Genomic DNA, 20168 nt, shown 5'->3' on the forward strand with positions numbered 1-20168 from the left:
CAACATAATTTTTTCCCAGTCCTTTAGGAAAGTCTGGTCCTGCTGGTTCCGAATTTTCCCCGTAAGTCTCGCCAGCTCGGCGTAGCCCATCAGTTTTATTTGCCACTCTTCTTTTGTTGGCATTTCTTCTTGCTTCCATCTTTGGGCTAATAGTATTCTTGCTGCAGTCTGGCAATAGATTTTGAGCTCATAATAATGTTATAGGGACTTGGGGGAGCGCTGAAGGATTTCATAAAAACATGCAGGATTTGCCAGCACCACCACCATGCATGCAGACGCCACTTCTTTCCAGTTTCCCATATGGTGGTGCCTCGGATCTCAAGCTTAATCCGTTCCGGAAGTCCGTTCCAAAACCAAAGCATTCCAAAACCAAGGCACGCTTTCCCATAGAAAGTAATGCAAAACGGATCAATCCGTTCCAGACTTTTAAAAACAATCCCTCAAACAGCAATTTAACATGAATTTTACTATCTAACAAGACCATTCATCCATAAAATGAAAGCAATAAACAATGATTGATTGTGTGACTGCAGCACAATCAGTAGCTGAACTGGGTTCCACACAGTCACAAAGGAGCTGCAAAAACAAAAGCGCAAAATAAATAGCAAAAACAGATAGACCTCAGCGTAACACTAAAAACAGAAGCGTGGCACTCGAATCAGAAGCATAACACTCAAAACAGCACGTTCGGCTTCTGAAGACAGTTTGCAAACTGGAACACTTACTTCTGGATTTTCAGTGTTTGGGTTCCAAGTTGTTTGAGAACCAAGGTGCTTGAGAACCAAAGTACCACTGTATTAGTTTTTTTTAATTATTATTATTAATTACCACCAAATTAGTCCAGAGTTAGACATGAGTGGTGAGACACCTGCAGAAGTGCCTACTGCACTTTCGTTCCAGATAAGCAAGATTCTTGTCAGGACCAAGTTCAGGGAAAGCTCTTTCTGTCTCTGTCTGTCAGAAGCTGGCTGCAAGCAGCTCTAACTGGCATGAGGGAGAGTCAAAGTTGAGCTTTAAATCAGCATTTGATTTGGAGGGTACGTCTGTCTTTTGCAATACAATGGCAGGAAGAATCAGACTCGCTGCATTGCAGGTAAGGGGGTGCATGCCAACTCTTGCATTTAGTATTTTGGTACACACCAATTTTAGAGAGATTCTATCATTTAAAACAAAACAAAAACTTTTCATTGAGGTAAGTCAAAGCAAAACGGCAAAAATAGCAGAAGTACAAATACAAAGCAATAAGCAACGCAATATATCTGGCAGAGATTTAAATTTGGTAAGTAGAGTACATTGGTACCTCGGTTTTTGAACGTCTCAGAAGTCGAACGCTTCGGTTTTCGAACACCGAAAGCCCGGGTGTAAATGCTTCCGTTTTTGAACGCGCCTTGGAAGTCGAACGGCTTCCGCTGAGTGTTTTCTTCTTCAGTTTTCTCTCTTGAATTTGCAGGCCGCCCTTTGCACCTCAGTTTTCAAACGTTTTGAAAGTTGAATGGTCTTCTAGAACGGATTACGTTCGGAAACCGAGGTACCACTGTACTTAAACTCATTAGGAAAGCCAAATTTCACATTATGCCCTGGAGAAGGGAGTCTTGTGTGTATGCATTTGTTGTATATATGATAATAATCCGCCAAACAGCAGATAATTTTTGGGGGTCTCCCAAGCCTTTTGGCAACATGTAATTTATGGGCTATTTTTTCCAGCTAAACTCCACCTATTTTTATACCAGAGCAGAAGTCACAAGTCCCATAAGGTTATAGGGAGAGGGGATGTGTTTTGAGAGAGGGGCCAGTTCTCCACAAAGCGCACACACATTTATTTTCTTCCAACATTGCCTTTGGTCAAATGGGCTTTGTTTGGCCACGGACAGAAGTGGGGGTGTCTGCACCGCAAGCAGTGATTCCTTCTATCAAACTGTCTTTGTCTCTCTGGGCCAGGGGTAGGCAACCTAAGGCCCGGCGCCAGATGCGGCGCAATTGCCTTCTCAATCTGGCCTGTGGACAGTCTGGGAATCAGCATGTTTTTACATGAGTAGAATGTGTCCTTTTACAGTGGTACCTCAGGTTAAGTACAGTGGTACCTCAGGTTACATATGCTTCAGGTTACAGACTCCGCTAACCCAGAAATAGTACCTCGGGTTAAGAACTTTGCTTCAGAATGAGAACAGAAATCAAGCTCCAGTAGCGTGGCGGCAGCAGGAGGCTCCATTAGCTAAAGTGGTGCTTCAGGTTAAGAAGGGACCTCCGGAACAAATTAAGTACTTAACCCGAGGTACCACTGTACTTAATTCGTTCCGGAGGTCTGTTCTTAACCTGAAACTGTTCTTAACCTGAAGCACCACTTTAGCTAATGGGGCCTCCTGCTGCTGCCGTGCCGCCAGAGCACAATTTCTGTTCTCATCCTGAGGTAAAGTTCTTAACCTGAAGCACTATTTCTGGGTTAGCGGAGTCTGTAACCTGAAGCGTATGTGACCCGAGGTACCACTGTATTTAAAATGCATCTCTGGGTTATTTGTGGGGCATAGAAATTCGTTCACCCCCCCCCCAAATAAAAACATAGTCCAGCCCACCACAAGGTCTGAGGGACAGTGGATCAGCCCACGGCTGAAAAAGTTTTCTGACCCCTGCTCTGGAGAGATGTGCACCTCCCAAAAAATATTCTATCTCGAGCCTAAGAGTTATCCTCTCCTTTTTCTAAAGATCCAGGAACAAGTTGTTCAAAGGCAGGGTCACTTTTCAGCAGGAGCTGCTGGCAGAGAGAGAAAATATGGCACCCGTTCATGCTGTGAAGTTATATATTTCTCGCTTAATAAAGGAACAGGCTTGTGAATGATGCCGAGAAGACAGGGAAAAAAGGGGAGAGGAGTGACTCATGTGAGCTGTGCAGATGTCTGTGTGGGATTCAGCCCTTCACAGATCTGCGAAGACAGCTCTGCCACAGGGGATGTGGCATCTGAAATAGAAACTCCTGGCAATCTCAAGGTGTTTGCTGAGTGAGTGGGCAGCGCGGAAGGAGAAGGCAGCCCTGTCCTCGACTCGCTGCTTGGCGCTCGAGCGAAAACGGGTCACAAGGCCCTATGTCACCCTTGGGACTGGCCGCTGTGCGTTGTGATTCGCAGCATGCGCCACTGAGTGACGGACGAGGAGGGAAAGAGTTGGTCTCTCCGGAATTGCGTAGGATGTGGCAAGGAGTGTGGGGAAACGACCAGTTTCCTCCTCGCGGCTGTTTTATTTGCTAAGAAAAAAGTGTGCAACTGTATGTGTGAGTGTGGCTGTGGAGAAACGAGGGGAAGGGAGCGCGAGGGGCCGGTGGTAGGAAATGGGGAGTGCCTGAGGAAGGCAGAAAACAGAGAAGGGGCCCTACCGTGTGGCAAGGTTAGCTTAAGCTGCCTCAGGTGCTATAAAAGTCAATGCGGAGGGAAGCACACAGATCAGATCTGCAGACACAAGCTACTATAAAAGTCAATACAAAGGAATTACTAATGTTATTATTATTATTAAGCGCACAGATCAGATACCCAGGCACGACCTAGTATAAAAGTCAATGCGGAGGGAAGCACACAGATCAGATACCCAGGCACGACCTAGTATAAAAGTCAATGTGGAGGGAAGCACACAGATCAGATCCACAGGCACGACCTAGTATAAAAGTCAATGCGGAGGGAAGCACACAGATCAGATCCACAGGCACGACCTAGTATAAAAGTCAATGCGGAGGGAAGCACACAGATCAGATCCACAGGCACAACCTGCTAGGATGCTATCCTGCACAAGCCCCATTAAAATGAACAGAAACGGCACAGGAGCACTACCATGTGACTTAAACCCTTCACGGCCTCAGAGTTTCAAAGCTGTCGGGGAAGAAAGTGGCATCCATCTTTAATCAGTTTACTCCAACTGCCGTTCTTCATTCATATTTCCAGGGGCAAGCAAGCTCCAGGCTGCTTAAAATGGCTGCTGTCGCCTTATTAGCTGCATGTGTGGAATAGCTCTCCTCCACCTGTCTTTCTGCCCCAAAATCTGTTTGAAATTTCACAAGCCAGAATATACAAAACAAATTTATACAGAATCCTCATGGATTATTTGGTTTGGAGAATCCCCCCAAAAGTAAAAAAAGTTGCTTCATAAAAAAAAATGCTTCTGGCAACTGGTCCTAAAATAATAATACTAAAACGATAATTACTAAAATAATATTTGTTATATTAACAAAAACAGCAGCAACTGTCCAGGTTGGCATCTTCCTTGTTAACTGGCGGATTTATCCGAGAGCGATTTGTTTGGAATAGCAGTCAGAATTTGTATCTAAGAGACTATGTTACTCTGTTGTAATAGAAACATGGAATGGCGGGTATTTATCGTTTCAAATTTAAGAAAAAAATAAACTATGTATTCACTTTAAAAGATTTACATACCGCCCACATTCCAGGGCAGTTTACCAAATATATTAAAACCACATATATTAAAAGCAATGATTATTCAAAAATCACCATCACAGCGAGCCACAGTAGAAAATTAACAGAACATTTCACGAAAAGCTAGGGATTGAAATCGGCTAATGTTGTGACAAGAAAAATGAGGCTTGAGCAGAGGTCAACATACAATTAAGTTTGGTGCTTTAAAGTTTGTGCTTTGAGTTGTGGGCATTTGAAGGAATCTCTTGGACATGATGGGTTGCCTCTCCAAATTTTATTTTTAATCCCCACCCCACATGGGAACTGTTTCAGAATAAAGGCTCTGCATGAGAACCTGAGTTGGTATACTTCTCACAAAGAGTTGACAGTATGGCTCACCCATACTTCCATTTGCCCTGCTGCTCCCACCCCCTTCCCCGTGAAAACCTGCTCTTTAGTGCTGAATCGGAACAAACAGCAATCAAGTTTTCAGTGAGTGGATTTCCATTCGTTCCGATTTAGTACTAAGGAATGAGTTTTCCAGAGCAAAGCACTAGGGCAATGGCAAGTGGACTCGTGCTTTCTAGGTGTGAGACATGTGGAAGTGGGGACTAACCCTAAGTCTCTCATGTTTGTGGGACTTTGTGGGACTTAGAGTGGGGTTAAAAAGTTTAGCCCTGTTCTAAAACAAAACAAAACAAAACAAAACACAGCATTGCTTAACTCAATGCTTAGGGAATAAACAAGGTGAGGAGATCAGTTGATAGTCACAGTACATACACAGTCCTTCTTGTGCAACACAAGGATGGTGGTGCAACACAGTCGTCATGGGAGGAAGAGCTGCTAGCGGCTTTCTGCACAGGACTAGAAGCTTTTACCAGGTTGTGGGGAGATGGCATGTGTAGAGTTGTGTAGAGTTGTACGGCTTTTCGCAGGGACATGGGTGGCGCTGTGGTTTAAACCACTGAGTCTCTTGGGCTTGCCGATCAGAAGGTCGGCGGTTCGAATCCCCGTGACGGGGGTGAACTGTTGCTCTGTACCAGCTCCTGCCAACCTAGCTGTCAGGGTTTCAGGGAGAGAAGAGCAGATGGGGGAGGAGACAGAGAGCGAGGGGGAAGAATCCCAGAGAGATGAGGAGGAGGATGACGATGCCCAAAGGTTCTCCATGAGTCTGACCAGTGAGTCAGAGGATTCCCAAAAGGGGGCTCCCCTGGCCAGACTGAAAGGGGGACAAGGGGGAAACAGTGAGGAGCAGGGGAGAGAAGGGAGAAGCCCCAGTGGGGGTCGGAGGCAGGAGCCGGCTTCTCAGCCGGAACGGAGTGAAGGGGGTGGAGTTACAAGTGTGTCAGAGGGAGCAGAGCAGGAAAGAGACAGGGGAAGGAGATCGGAGCAGGGCGCTCAGCCGGAAGGGGTGGAGAGCAGCACCGAGAGCAGTGTAGCGGTCAAGAGAAAGGTCAGGAGCAACGTACGCGCGCCAAGTTCAAAGGTAGAGGCGCGCGGAAGTGAGGAGAGCCCTGGGGAGGAGCCCGGCCCTAAAGCGAGAAGGAGGGGGGCAGAGGCGTCAGAGGATTCAGCCTCGGGCGAGTCCCGGAGAGGGGGAACTCAGGGGGGCAGAAAGACCCTGCGGAAAAGGAAGGAGAGGAAGAGGTGGTCCAGGGCTAGCCTCTTAAATTGGTGCCGAGGCGGGACAGATTCAGAGGGGACTTCAACGATCTAACGGTACAGATGTAGAGTCACAGAGATGGAGTGTAAATGCAACCATGATCTTCAATAAAGACTTTCTGTAAATAAACCGGATCGGAGTTGGGTCTCTTGTGAGCTGGGACCAAACGGGTGACTCTGACACTAGCAGTTTGAAAGCACAACAGTGCAAGTAGATAAATAGGTACCGCTGTGGCGGGAAGGTAAATGCCGTTTCCATACGCTCTGGTTTCCATCACGGTGTCCCATTGCTCCAGAAGCAGTTTAGTCCTTCTGGCCACATGACCTGGAAAGCTGTCTGTGGGCAAACGCCGGCTCCCTCGGCCTGAAAGTGAGATGAGAGCCACAACCCCATAATCACCTTTGACTGGACGTAACCGTCCAGGGGTCCTTTACCTTTTACCTATGTTTGCCTAGCAACTGTAGTACAGTGGTACCTCAGGTTAACAACTTAATTCGTTCTGGAGGTCCGTTCTTAACCTGAAAGTGTTCTTAACCTGAGGTACCACTTTAGCTAATGGGGCCTCCTGCTGCTGCCGCGCCGCCAGAGCACAATTTCTGTTCTCATCCTGAAGCAAAGTTCTTAACCCGATATACTATTTCTGGGTTGGCGGAGCCTGTAACCTGAAGCGTCTGTAACCCGAGGTACCACTGTATGCCGATGTTTGGGCCCAGAAACCGCTGCAGTATCTCTGCAGGGAGACACCTGGTGTTGGGTGTTGTCTAGTCTGCTGGCCTAAATATCTGCCGTTTGAGTTAGTCCCTCGTTCGTGTTCTCACAGTATGTTTGTGCCTTTAGAGGCAGCTCTGAAATGCCCACCTGCAATTCGATAAAGCCTGCCTTGTTCTTCTTTTTGTTACTCTTTCCGCAGGAAAGGTTTCAGGTCAAGAACCCACCTTCTGCCTACATCCAGAAACTGAAGAGCTATCTAGACACGGGTGCATTCAGCGGAAAGGTGACTTCAAACTGGACGATGCAACCATAATCGTATTCTATGCTGTCCCCTGATTTCCTTTCCAGCTTGTCCTCCTACCCAGCGTTATAATAGCCCATCTGGCTGGGTTTCCCCAGTCACTCTGGGCAGCTTCCAACAGAATATTAAAGTACAATAGTCTATTAAACATTAAAAGCTTCTCTAAACAGGGCTGCCTTCAGATGTCTTCTAAAAGTCTGGTAGTTGTTTTTCTCTTTGACATCTGGTGGGAGGGCGTCCCACAGGGCGGGTGCCACTACCAAGAAGGCCCTCTGCCTGGTTCCCTGTAACTTGGCTTCTTGCAGTGAGGGACCTGCCAGAAGGCCCTTGGCACTGGACCTCAGTGTCCAGGCAGAATGATGGGGGTGGAGACGCTCCTTCAGGTATACAGGACCGAGGCTGTTTAGGGCTTTAAACGTCAGTGCCAACACTTTGAATTGTGCTTGGAAATGTACTCCAGAGCTCCTTGGGAAGAGGATTTGGTTATTAAAGCACTCCAAGAATTTTAGCTCTGGGAGAGGGGAATAAGGGTTTTTTAAACACCCTTAACAAACTGCAAGCTGGTGGGGTTCTTTGAAGAGGGAGCCATGGCTGTTTTAAAGTTGTACGATGCTGCTTTAAAGGTGGACGGGACTTGGGAGAAGAGCAAGATTGACCAGCGGATGGGAGCATGCATGAGCTTGGAGGCCAAACCGTGGAACAGGGCAAATAGACTTCTGCAGCCAGGCCTCTGAGCATCTCTCTGCTCCCTCCTGCCTCCCAGACTCTCTCTTGAGGGGCGGCTGGATGCAGAGAGCAGTGGGGAACGGAAAGAATTTAGCGGCAAATCCATGGTAGCAGGAGGGCAAGAGATATGGAAAAGTAGAGCATGGGAGAGAGGATAGGTGGATCTCTGTATTATTGGGTGGTGTGTGAGAAACGGAATGGATGGGTTCAGCTGTATCCACCACACTACTGCCATGCGGCTTCTGAAGAAATTCAGCCTTTGATGGCGGGAGAAGAAGATGGACCATCCCTGCTTTATTATGAGGAAACCTGACTGCTTCAATGCACACCTGCCATTCAGAATGGAGCATCTCCACCCCCATCGTTCAGCCCGGACACTGAGATCCAGCACCGAGGGCCTTCGGGCGGTTCCCTCATTGCGAGAAGTGAGGTTACAGGGAACCAGACAGAGGGCCTTCTTGGTAGTGGCACCCACCCTGTGGCACATCCTTCAGATGTGAAGGAAATAAGCAGCTATCTTCTCTTTAAAAGACAGCTGAAGGCAGCTCTGTTTAGGGAAGTTTTTAATATTTAATGCTGTATTGTTTTTAACTCTTAATTGGAAGCCGCCCAGAGTGACTGGGGAAACTCAGCCAGATGGTTGGGGTATAAATAAATTATTATTATTATTATTATTATTATTATTATTAGCATTTCTCACTTAAGCTTGGGTATTTTTGAAACCTGTTTATTTATTTTATTTTTTAAAAACAATTTATGAATTGGCTGCATGACGCAAGTAAAAACGTTGGTAATCCACGTCGCTGGTACGGCTGCCCGTTAACCTGTTTTTCATTTTGCTTTGTTCACCCAGTTTAAGAGACGGGCTCAAGAGTCCACCCAGATTCTTCGGGAGCTGGAGATATCTTTGAGGACAAACTACATAGGGTTAGTACCGACGACCAACGCTTTTGTTCGTGCAGACCCTAGCTGTGCGCAATCGCGTCATTTATTTGTTTTGTTGCTTTTAAAATGTATGCCCTAGCTTTTTACTGTCGAGGTCTCAAAGTGGCTTACCATGAATATATATATATATATATATATATATATATATATATATATGCAGTACATACCAAAATAAAACATCAGATAAGCCTAATAAATTTAAAAGCTTGGGAATTTCAAATCAGGAACGTAAACCAAAGAAGCATTTGTGACGCCTCCTAAAATAAAACAGTTTTAACCAGGTTTATGGAATTCAGCAGGGATGCTGCATTCCTGACTTCTACTGGGAAAGAGTACCGCAGAGTTGGGCCCACAACACTGAATCCACCAGTTTTTGTTGATCAGATTGAGATGTGCAGGGTAAGAGATTCTGGACCTCTGTTATTCAGGGTGTATGTATAACTCTCTGTTCCGAAGCAAGGATTTTATAGTGTTGATTTTCTGTGCCAAAGCGGAGGTGCATTTGGGCCGGGATTGAAACCACTTCTGATGAGTTCAGGGGCAGCTTCCCTTCTCTTTCCTGCTGACTGCATGCATACCTTCGCAGTGTGTCGGATGCAGCTGCAGGTAATCCCCCATTCAGCAGGTGCTGCTTTGTTCAAGAGGTCGGAGGGACAGCTGGAATGTCCCAGGGCATGCCTGGGAGCCCCCACATTTGGAACCTGCCTTTCCTTTATATCATTATTCTTGATTCAATCCAGCTTCTAGCCTGCCTTGGTGTAGTGGTTAAGACCCGTGGACTCGTAATCTGGTGAACCGGGTTCGCTTCCCTGCTCCTCCACATGCAGCTGCTGAGTGACCTTGGGCTAGTCACACTTCTCGGAAGTCTCTCAGCCCCACTCACCTCACAGAGTGTCTATTGTAGGGGAGGAAGAGAAGGGAGATTGTTAGCAGCTTTGAAACTCCTTACGGTAGTGATAAAGCGGGATATCAAATCCAAACTCTTTTTCTTCTACTAGCTCAATAAGGCAATGCACAACACAACACAAAGGTTGGTTGGTTGTTGGTTGGTTCAAGCCGACTCAGGGACAGCTGTGGGCAGGATTCCTGAACTGCAGGGAGTTGGACTAGATGACTCTCAGGGTCTATGAGCCCTTACAACCAAAGAGAGGGAAGAATTGCCAGGTCAGGTTTAAGGTTTTTGTACGCTGTGGGTTAAACCACAGAGCCTAGGACTTGCCGATCAGAAGGTTGACGGTGCAAATCCCCACGACGGGGTGAGCTCCCGTTGCTCGGTCCCTGCTCCTGCCAACCTAGCAGTTCAAAAGCACATCAAAGTGCAAGTAGATAAATAGGTACCACCCCATCGGGAAGGTAAATGGCGTTTCCATGCGCTGCTCTGGTTCTCCAGAAGCGGCTTAGTCATGCTGGCCACATGACCCGGAAGCTGTACGCCGGCTCCTTCGGCCAATAAAGCGAGGTGAGTGCCGCAACCCCAGAGTCGGTACGACTGGACCTAATGGTCAGGGGTCCTTTTACTTTACCAGCGCACAACACCCCAATACCTTACCCTGCAGACCCCAAACTGATCATACTGAGGAGCACTACTGGTCTCCTGTGGACAAGACGCATGACTCTATGTCAACAAAAACTCACAGATTCAGTGTTGTGGTCCAAACTCTTTCCCACTAGAAGCCAGACAGGCAGCATCCCCATCTTACTGGTAGGCACACTCAAAGCTCATTCCCCACCCCCCTGAAAGAATTCTGGGTACTGTAGTTTTTAAAGCCTCTTCGTGGATCACTGCCTTGTCATGGCGAAGGGGCTTGAATCACTCCAAGAAGCTCTGAGCTATGCCGTGCAGGGCCACCCAAGACGGACAGGTCATAGCCGAGAGTTTAGACTAAATGTGATCCGCCTGAAGAAAGAACTGGCAAACCACTCCAGTATTTTGCCAAGAAAACTCCATGGAGATTAAAAAAAAGGAGAAGCTTTGAGAAGAAATTGAGAATTTCCAAGGGATGCTCTGGTTCATGGGGTCATGGAGAGTCAAACGCAACTAAGGCTACTGAATAAACAACACGTTTTTGTTTTTGTTTTTTAAAGTTTTTTTTATTCAAAATTAAAACAAAATATATTATCCAAAAACATATCATCCTTGTGTCCCCCCCATTTTTCCTCCCAACACACCAAACCCACCCACCCCCACCCCCCAACTTCCCTCAGTTCCAGTCTTTGGTTTCTCTGAGACTGCTGTTTTCTGCATGTTACAAAGTTATATAGACCCTCAAACTGTTTAGCTGATTATTATCAATCAAAAGTTTGTGAATGTTTAGTCAAAACCTGCCAAGGAGTCAACTAAGACGACTGAACAAACAACACGTTTTTAAAGGGTGGCTAGGAATTGTAACACGGCAAGGGGTAAACTACAATGACCATAATTTTTTTAGGGCGAGAAAGTGCTATAAAGGTACCGTGTGTATGCAGCCGCCGGTCCCCTCCATCAGCTCAAGAATCGGAAGCACATTAAGAGTTTGTTAATGAGATGCTAAACGTTTAGTTGTTCATGTGAACATAAATGTCGGAGCGGCTTAGGTTGTTTAACGGCCCTGCCTCATTTGTCAGTAACTGAGCTATGCGACCCCTCTCCCCCAGTCCAGCACCCCCTTTAACTCGAACTACTCAAACAACCTGGGGGGTAGCGGCCAAGGTCTAAGGCCCTCTGCAGAAAAGGTGACCCCAGCATGTCGGAGGCAGCAGCCGACACCATTAACGACAGTGATGTATGCCGGCTAATTAACAGCTTAGATGGGGAAGCATTTATCTCTCTGGATTGATTGCCTGCCAAGCAGTCAGAAAATAAAAGGAAACAGTGGGAGCCAGCATGCACAAGTCGTGGCAGCGTTTTGTGACAAAATGTATTATTGGGCCTGATGGAGTACAAAGGAGCAAATTGTATATCGGGAAGGAGAGCCAGTAGGTGCATTGCAGCCCTGTGAAAAGGCTGCCAGGCCGTTTCCACGTCTGATGGTTGTATTCATCTATTTATTTTTTGCATTTGCTGCTTGTCAGTAATATTCAGGCGCTACCTACATTGGCCAGAATGTACGTCATGATTTTAAAATAACTCTCTTGTTTCCTGTCCCACGTTGAGACCATTTACAAATGACAAATACTAGTCTCTTGTTGAGTATTCCTAGCAGCCCATGTGAAAATTCCTAACCCTGGAAGATCTGCGTTGAAATTCCTTCATTAGCCACTGACTTACGATTGGTTACAGTCACCGTGTTGCTGTTGTTTTTAACATGGGGAACACTTGCTCATGAAGCCATTGTCAACATATACATTGGTACCTTGGAAGTCGAACGGAATCCGTTCCAGAAGTCCATTCGACTTCCAAAACATTCAGAAACCAAGCCGCAGCTTCCGATTGGCTGCAGGAAGCTCCTGCAGCCAATCAGAAGCTGCATCAGACGTTCAGGTTCCAAAGAACATTTGCAAACCCGAAAACTCACTTCTGGGTTTGTGGCGTTCAGGAGCCAAAACGTTCGACTTGCAAGGCGTTCGGGATCCAAGGTACGACTGTAATTTGAAGCTCATATGGGTGGATTTGTTTTTAAGTAATCATTTGAACACCTCCAGGTAGAAATGTTATATGTTGAATGCAGCCTTTTCTAGCTGCATATGTGATTTTTCTGTGGGGATCTGTTTCATTTTCACTTTTGCACAGAGGTGCTTTTGAAATCCCTTAATAGAACTTAATCCCCAAATCTCCAAACATTATGTTTGTAACCACTGTAAATATGCTCCTGTGTGGCAAAATGTCCTGGGGGGGGGGGGGATGAATTTTCAGCCACTTTCCCGTGTGCTTGTAAAAATATCAGACAGTAGTACAAAGTGAAAAAGCATAGCAGTCAGCATGGTCACACACACACACACACACACACACACACACACACACATTTTATTTGTATGCCACCTTTTCATAGTTCAAACCATGCTCAAAGCGGCTTCCAACATGGAAAAAAAATCACAATTACAACATTTTTTTATGTATTGTAAGCCGCCCAGAGTGGCTAGCGAATCCCAGCCAGAAGGGCGGGGTATAAATAATAAAATTCTCATCATAATCATTAACAGATCACTGAAAGGGAGAGAGATTCAAGTGTCTAGATTAACATTCTCAGTTACCTGCTAGTTAACCCATGTAAAAAAGGGGAAGCTTTTGTTATGAGGGAGCAGTCAAACATGTGAAAACCTTGGTTTTAAAGTGATATGGTCTCAGAATGACTGTAGAGTATGTCCCCCCCCCCCCCGAATGTCTGAATTGACTCTCTGTCTTAGTTCCCATCTGAAAAATGGGACAATAAATACAAACCCTATCCAGTGTCTACTCAAAAGAAAGCCTCCCTTAATTGCAACCTTAATAGCAGGATTTGAAGAATTGCAGGAATCAGTGAGAGAAGGAGCCTAGAGCACTTGAGTACATTGAAACGGGCTGGAAAAGGATTAATAATATATTAATCAGCAGTTGTTGTTTTAAAAGATAGAGATGTCTATCTCTGTCTAGAAAGAAGCAGGAGAAAATACCAGCAAGGGATTCTGGAGAAAAATGAGGCAGATCTCAAATGTTGGGGAAAGAGCAGTAGGATACTCTTCCCATGTTTTATTCTAGTGAGAAAAAATTCTGCATGTTCTTCCTCTCCCCCTCCTTTAGCTGGGTCCAGGAATTCCTGAACGAAGAAAACAAAGGACTTGATGTGTTAGTGGACTACCTCGCCTTTGCCCAGTGCTCTGTCACGTAAGTTGCTGCTACAGCTTGGTGGGGAAGTGATGGTTAAGTCAGGATCCTAGTGGGGCCTGCAACAAAATATTGCAGTGTGGATTGTTCCCACAATTCCATTGTCCCAGAAAACCCGGCTTGCTCTGCCTCCACAAATCAACCCATATTTATATATGTGAGCATAACCACACCCCATTGGGATGTTTAGAACTGTTCTCCTGCCACCCACCCCCCTATTTATTTTTCTTCACATTTCTGCAAACGCCAATGTTCCCTCAAGCCTGTTGATCATGGGTAGGCAAACTAAGTCCTGGCGGCCAGATCCAGCCCAATCACCTTCTCAATCTGGCCCACGGACGGTCCAGGGAATCAGCGCGTTTTTACATGAGTAGAATGTGTCCTTTTATTTAAAATGCATCTCTGGGTTATTTGTGGGGCATAGGAATTCGTTCATCCCCCCCAATATAGTCCGGCCCCCCACAAGGTCTGAGGGACAGTGGACCAGCCCCCTGCTGAAAAAGTTTGCTGACCCCCTGCTGTTGATTCTTCCCTCTTGTCCATGGGCGGCGCTGTTTTGACTATATCAGTGGTGCCACTCACAACCTGACCATCGGAAATTGAGGGTGAAGCTGCTATCCCAGGCGAAACTTCTAGCCTGGTTATTGTGAGCCCCAGTCCAGCAGAGAACACCTATCCCCTATCCAATAGGACATGTGTAGGCTGGGATGGAAATTGCTGCTTTTCTACCTAGAGGTTGCACTCATCAGGGTTACATTTTTGTCCTGGGGCCAGCAGACACCCCCTTGACATATTGCAAACTGATTTGAAATTCCCCTCAGTTACCAAAGTGGTTTGCTACATAGCTTAGCGAGACAGGCGTGCTTTTTGAAAAAGTCTTAAACTCCGCTAGGGCCTCGCCGAACTAATTTTCACAATTCTTCGGCTATAAACTTTACTTTATATATGGCGTTGGATGCTAAGCTGTCCTCTTAAAGGGAAAGGGGCTCCGCTCTGTGAAATCTAACCTGTGTTTTCTTCCTTATTCTCTCCTTTCCCCGTGTCTTTGAAATAACCCCTGAGTTTTGGGCAGAGCACCAGTTGCGCTTCCCTCGTTGATAACTTTATTGAGGAATCATTCCTGAACTGGAAGAGATTTGACGTAACCCAGTCAATAATTCCTTCACGCTCTCCTGTCCTCAAGCGGAACGAGGGACTAACAAACAGCCCTCAGTCTAACAAGAACTCCCTTCCTGAGTCGCTGCTTCTTGGCAAATAGGCTATTCCGCAGAGAGGTAGCATTCTGCTCAAATTAAGCATTTATACCTGCTTGTTTTGCATAATCAACTCTGCTTCTGCTAGCAGGAAGAGCAAGCAAACGCCACCTGCACATTTCCCAAGTTTTCTCTGTTGCGTGGCTAGTTCACGCCTCCCCCCAGAAATAAAGACACGAGACACAAGAATTCGAATTAGGCCACAACTTTATTGATTACAGGAATTGAGCGGTATTGGCTTAGGCATTGGTCCTAACAACTAACCGGCTTCAGCCCGCATGCTTGAAGGCCGGTGAGGGTTAACCACTAGTAGGGGGAGTCCTGCTGAGGTACGTCAGCTAGGACCTCCCCCTGGGGTCACCGTGCGGGGGTGTGCCGTGGGTCTACACCTCCATAGGCTTAGGACAAGACCACGCCCCCCTGGAATCTTTTACCGGACTACCCTTTGATTTGGGGGAAGGCGATGGCACTACCTCTTCCCCCTTCATCTGCATAACAATACAACTGTACCCCCACCAATGCCTAATCGCCAATACCGTGGAGTTGTGACGGTTTGCTACGAGGTAGGCGAAAACCAAGTGGCTGGTGCCAATCTGCCAATTGGAAAAATTCCTACCAGGCCCCTTGACGGCGACCAACCGAAGTCCATAGCAACGTCAGAGAGCCTAGCCTAACGGGTGGGAGGGGAGGGAAAACCTGGTCAGCTGCTGCGCGGAAAAGAGGGAGACCCTCTGCCGCGCCAGACCTAAGAAAGGCAAGGCCTCGCCCCCCGAGGATTCCCTAATATCGCGGGGGCTGAAGCCGGCTCCCACAAGTGTGGGGACGGGCGTGAAGCCTGCAACCCCCATCTCCTCTCTAGCTCGGAAGTGGCTTAACTGTGATAGCAAAGCTTCCCATTTTAAGAGCGGCCAAAGTCCATGATGGCAGTTGAATAGAAATCCCATACTCTTTGAGGGAGGGCTTTAGGCTCTGTGGCAAAGCATCTTTCTTGCAGGCAGGTTCAGTTCCTGTCATCTCCAGGTAAGGCTGGGAGATAATAGCGCCAGAAACCCCCGAGGGCAACTGACAGGTAGTTTGGACGGTACTTGGCTAGATGTGCCAATGGGTCTGACTCTGCTTAAGGCAGCTTCCAGTGTTGCTAACTACAGTGGTACCTTGGCTCTCAAACTTAATCCGTTCCGGAAGTCCGTTCCAAAACCAAGGCGCGCTTTCCCATAGAAAGTAGTGCAAAACGGATCAAGCCGTTCCAGACTTTTAAAAACAACCCCTAAAACAGCGATTCAACATGAATTTTACTATCTAACGAGACCATTGATCCATAAAATGAAAGCAATAATCAATGTTGTACTATAAAATGAAGTAAGACAGTATTGTAGATGATAAAAAATAAAATTAATTTTTTTTCTTACCTGCACTGATGATAGGCTTTGTTTAGTTGGCGGGGCTTTTACCCATTTCTGCAGTCACATAATCAATCAGTCAATCAATCAATCAATCAATCAATCAGTAGCTGAACTGGGTCACAAAAACAAAACAAAAAAAGAGCTTCAAAAACAAAAACGCAAAATAAATTGCAAAAACAAAAGCGCCACACTTAATCCGTTTGACTTCTGAAATGTTTGAAAACCAAGGCACGGCTTCTGATTGTTGCAGGGGCCCTGGAAACAATAGCCAACAGACACATCAGACATTCAGCTTCCGACAAACGTTCGAAAACTGGAACACTTCCAGGTTTTTGGCATTTGAGAACCAAGGTACAACGGTGTAGTCATAATGGAACTGCATCAGCACCATGGAGAGCAACTTCACTTCCACTCTGTCGGATAGGAAGATAAGAGTTTGAAAGCCAATTCGTGAAACCTGCAGGAAAAGGGAGAGGGGGAAGTGCGGAAATTAAATGCTTAAAACTCAGTGCTTCTCAAACGCGGGTCTCCAGCTGTTGTTAGACTACAACCCCCTTCATCCCTGACCACTGGTCCTGCTAGCTAGGGAGGATGGGAGTTGTAGTCCAACAACAGCCGGAGACCCAAGTTCAAGAGACATTGGATAGTTCTAGACCTAGTTAAGTTTGCAGTGCTCCTAGCACCAGCCTTGGTTCCAGTGTCACCAGCTTGGCAAACCTCCTTCCGCCCACCTGCTGACGCACACCCGTTTTTATATGTGTGGCTCCAGGTATGATATGGACAGCACTGACAATGGGAGCCCTGGGTCCGACAAGGGGAAGGCCCTGGACAGATCTCTGGAGGACCTCAGCAGAAGCAGCAACTCCCCTACGCAGGGCTCCTCCAAAGCGAGGCACCTGACTGTCAGGTAACAGAACGGACACTGGCAAGCTCTTCTTGAACTGCTTCCCCCGTATCTTGGGACACAGATTGTGGCGCCAGGAGAAGAGGCAGTTTCACATTTATTCTCTGGCCCACCTCACTTGAAGCTACGCTTAAGTGAAACGTCTCAAAAGGGAAAGCGCACCAACTCAGCAAACGCCAAGTTGGAAACCGCTCTCTCGTTTCGCCAGTGTAAAGCTTCTTTTTGGGAGAGCGTTGTTTGCAAAATGAAAAGTTGAAAAGGGGCAGGGGGAGCTGTTTTCATTGCACCGGCAGATTGGCTGCTCTGCGTTTATTTTCTTCAATTGATATCTCCCTTTCTCCCATCATGGGACCTGAGGTAGTGTATCTGCAGGTCCCAAGGTGGTCTCCAATCCAAGCTAGACCAACTAGACCTAGAGCTGCTTAGCTCCAGCAAGGTGGTAGCCCCATGGGTCTTCAGACTATGATATGGACTTGGGCAAAACGTGGCAAAATGAAAGGACTGAGTTTTGAAGAAGGGGTACCTCAGGCAAGCCTGATGGCTTAAGGTAGAGAGGGCTTGCCTATACAAGGGTACTTCCATATTCTCAGTCAGATGTTCAGCTGACATCTGGAAATCTCCATCTAAAAATATTGGAGGTATTTAGCATCCAAATTGTTTCAATTGGGGGTGGGGTGGGGAACAGAAGTTTGCTTCGGTTAAATAAGGAAATAGGGAGAAAAATGAAGAAAAGCTTGCAACTGGTGCTTCAGTTCCCGTCTCCACCATAGTTTGGGCTGGTTTAGGAGTTCTTATACAGAGACTCTGGAGCATGAGGTTGCAGGTTTCCACAATGTTGAAAAGCCATGTGCCTCCTCAACATGCAAGCAGTTGCGCATGGAAAGAAACCCCTGGTTTGCATGGGTGACACTCCCCACGTCATATGATCATGCACATATCATGCCAGGGGCTGAGTTTTAATTTAGTGTCATAAACTGACCAATCTGGGGCCCTGCAAACGCACAAACACACCCACACCCACCCACACCCCCTCAATGAGCCCAAAATATTGGCCCTCAGTCCTACAAAGTTTCCACAACCATCAGGCAAGTTAACCCACCACCCAATTTCTAAGCTCTCCCAACCTATTACCACCTTAGAAGCAAACTACCCTAAGAGTAGTTTGATGATTATTGATGAGTAGCCTCGGATGGCTTTTGTGGCCTCACAAATGGCAGGTTCTGGTTTCCTTTTCCCGCTCTTGCATTTTCCTGTCTCTGCCTTTCCTCTTTCCCCTTGTTCTAACCCCGTGCTTCTTTTGCACGCTCCCCTTGGGACGACGGCTCACGGTAGGTACCCAGCCTAGGGCCCCTCGGGGGCAGGGAGGCGGGGAGAGGGGCTCGCTCGGCTTTGCTTGTAGTCTGAGCTTTTTAAGATTGAAAAGATGGATGCCAAGAAAGGCAGAGGCCCACTGAACCATGTGTCGGGAAGGAAGACTTGCTCTGCCTCCTGCCGCCATCCTGGTGTTTTTTAAAAATGAAAAAAGAGGCAAATAATAGATTGAGGCATCAGTTACTATCTGCACTAGCGGCTGTATTTCTTAGGTGTGCACTGAGGGTGCCTGAGTGTTTTCCCCCTGTGTTGGTAAAAGAAGAGGCCGTTTTATTCTACTTCCACTAAAGAGAATAAAACAAAATGGATGCTCTTTTTCTCTGGGGTCAGAAGGGGATGAGGCCTTAGTCCTCAGAGCTCCGTTTGCTAACTGCAGCAACAAAATGCAAATAGTCTTGAGGGAAAGTCAGCCCTTCTGAGTAACAGAAGTCTGATTTCTGTGGTTTAAGGGCCTTAATGTGAAGCAACTTAGTTTGGGTGGCTCTCAGAACAGCTAGAAATGACTGGCCTAAGGGGATTGGCGCTGCCCTGCAAGGAAAGGTTTTCCATCCTTGGGCCTGTTTGCTGCCTGACAACCCACAGAGGAAAGAGTTCCTGCCCTGTAGGAAGCGGAGGCTGGGCGGCTTTGAAAGAGGATAAGACAAATGCTTGGAGAATATCGGTGGCTTCTAGCCACAGTGGATGTGCTGTCACCACAGTCAGAGGAAGTAGGCTCCCGAATACCACTTTCTGGAAACAGCGGAAGAGGAGAGTGCTCTTGTGCTCAGGTTTTGCTTGCGGGCTTCCGATAAGCATCTGATTAGCTGCTGTGTGAAGAAGATGCTGGACCAGATGGGCCATGGGCCTGATCCAGAAAGCTCTTCTTAAGTTCTTATGGCCATTTATCGGGAAAGCTCTTGCTACAGATTTCCTACATTGGCAGCCTATTGAGTTAGAAGGTCCCTGAGGTCAGACTCTCTGGCCATAATCTGCAGCATACATTTAAAGCTCCATTAAACTAACAATTTCACAGAATACTGGGAGTTGTGGTTAGTTAAGGGTATGGAGAGTGTTTTAAGAGACCCCCTGTTCCCCTCACAGAACTACATTCCCCAGAGTTCCCTGGGCAGATGGATTGTTAAACCGCTGCCTATGAATTGTAGTTCTGTGGCGGGCAATAGAGAGGCATCCTAACACCTCTCAGCGGCATCCTTAGCCAACTACATTTCCCAGAATTCTTTGGGGGAAGCAATGAAGGTTAAACCGGTACAGTGGAACCCTGGTTCTTGAACGCCTCTGTCGTCGTACGTTTCGGCTCCCGAACGCCGAAAACCCAGAACTAACTGCTCCGCTTTCCGGAAGCTGAACGTGCAGCTTCTGTTTTGAGTTTCCCTACTGTATTGAGGCTTCTGCTTTCAGTTTTCGGTTTTTGAATGTTTTGGAAGTCGAACGGTCTTCCGGAATGGATTGTGTTCAAAAACCGAGATTCCACTGTACAGGGTTATTCATAATGAAGTATACAGTTTCAACGCACTATAAAAAAAGAAGAATGTAATATATCTTATGTTTCCTGTAACAGAATTTTAGGGGAATATTTAAAGGTTTTTTTTAGAAACAGTCACTGATGTTCTGTGTGTGTACTCTTTGTCACACCGGCAATCCATTTCTGCCCAAACGCAACTCACCCTATGCGTTGATTTTCCTGGGCTTCGTTGAATGGCGGTGCAAACACTATCAACGA

General features: G+C 46.7%; 1 protein-coding gene and 1 long non-coding RNA gene across 8 annotated transcripts in view; one reads left to right on the top strand and one right to left on the bottom strand.

The window, feature by feature from the left end:
• The window catches only part of LOC309354399, a 266088-nt gene that overhangs the window by 63529 nt on the left and 182391 nt on the right, over positions 1-20168 (bottom strand). The window lies entirely within an intron of this gene.
• The window catches only part of FMNL1 (formin like 1), a 105692-nt gene that overhangs the window by 40922 nt on the left and 44602 nt on the right, over positions 1-20168 (top strand). For 5 of the 7 annotated variants that reach the window (XM_081883836.1, XM_081883837.1, XM_081883838.1 and 2 more), the window contains exons 3-6: positions 6965-7048; positions 8646-8719; positions 13434-13517; positions 16943-17080. In XM_081883836.1, coding sequence (XP_081739962.1) covers positions 6965-7048; positions 8646-8719; positions 13434-13517; positions 16943-17080 — 380 coding nt within the window. Of the gene's footprint in view, positions 1-6964; positions 7049-8645; positions 8720-13433; positions 13518-16942; positions 17081-18031; positions 18406-20168 lie in introns of those variants that run through there. The other 2 variants (XM_081883841.1, XM_081883842.1) reach the window with 2 other exon arrangements.

Source organism: Podarcis melisellensis (assembly GCF_964234715.1).
Source record: "Podarcis melisellensis genome assembly, chromosome: 13".
In the NCBI taxonomy this organism is placed as follows: domain Eukaryota; kingdom Metazoa; phylum Chordata; class Lepidosauria; order Squamata; family Lacertidae; genus Podarcis; species Podarcis melisellensis.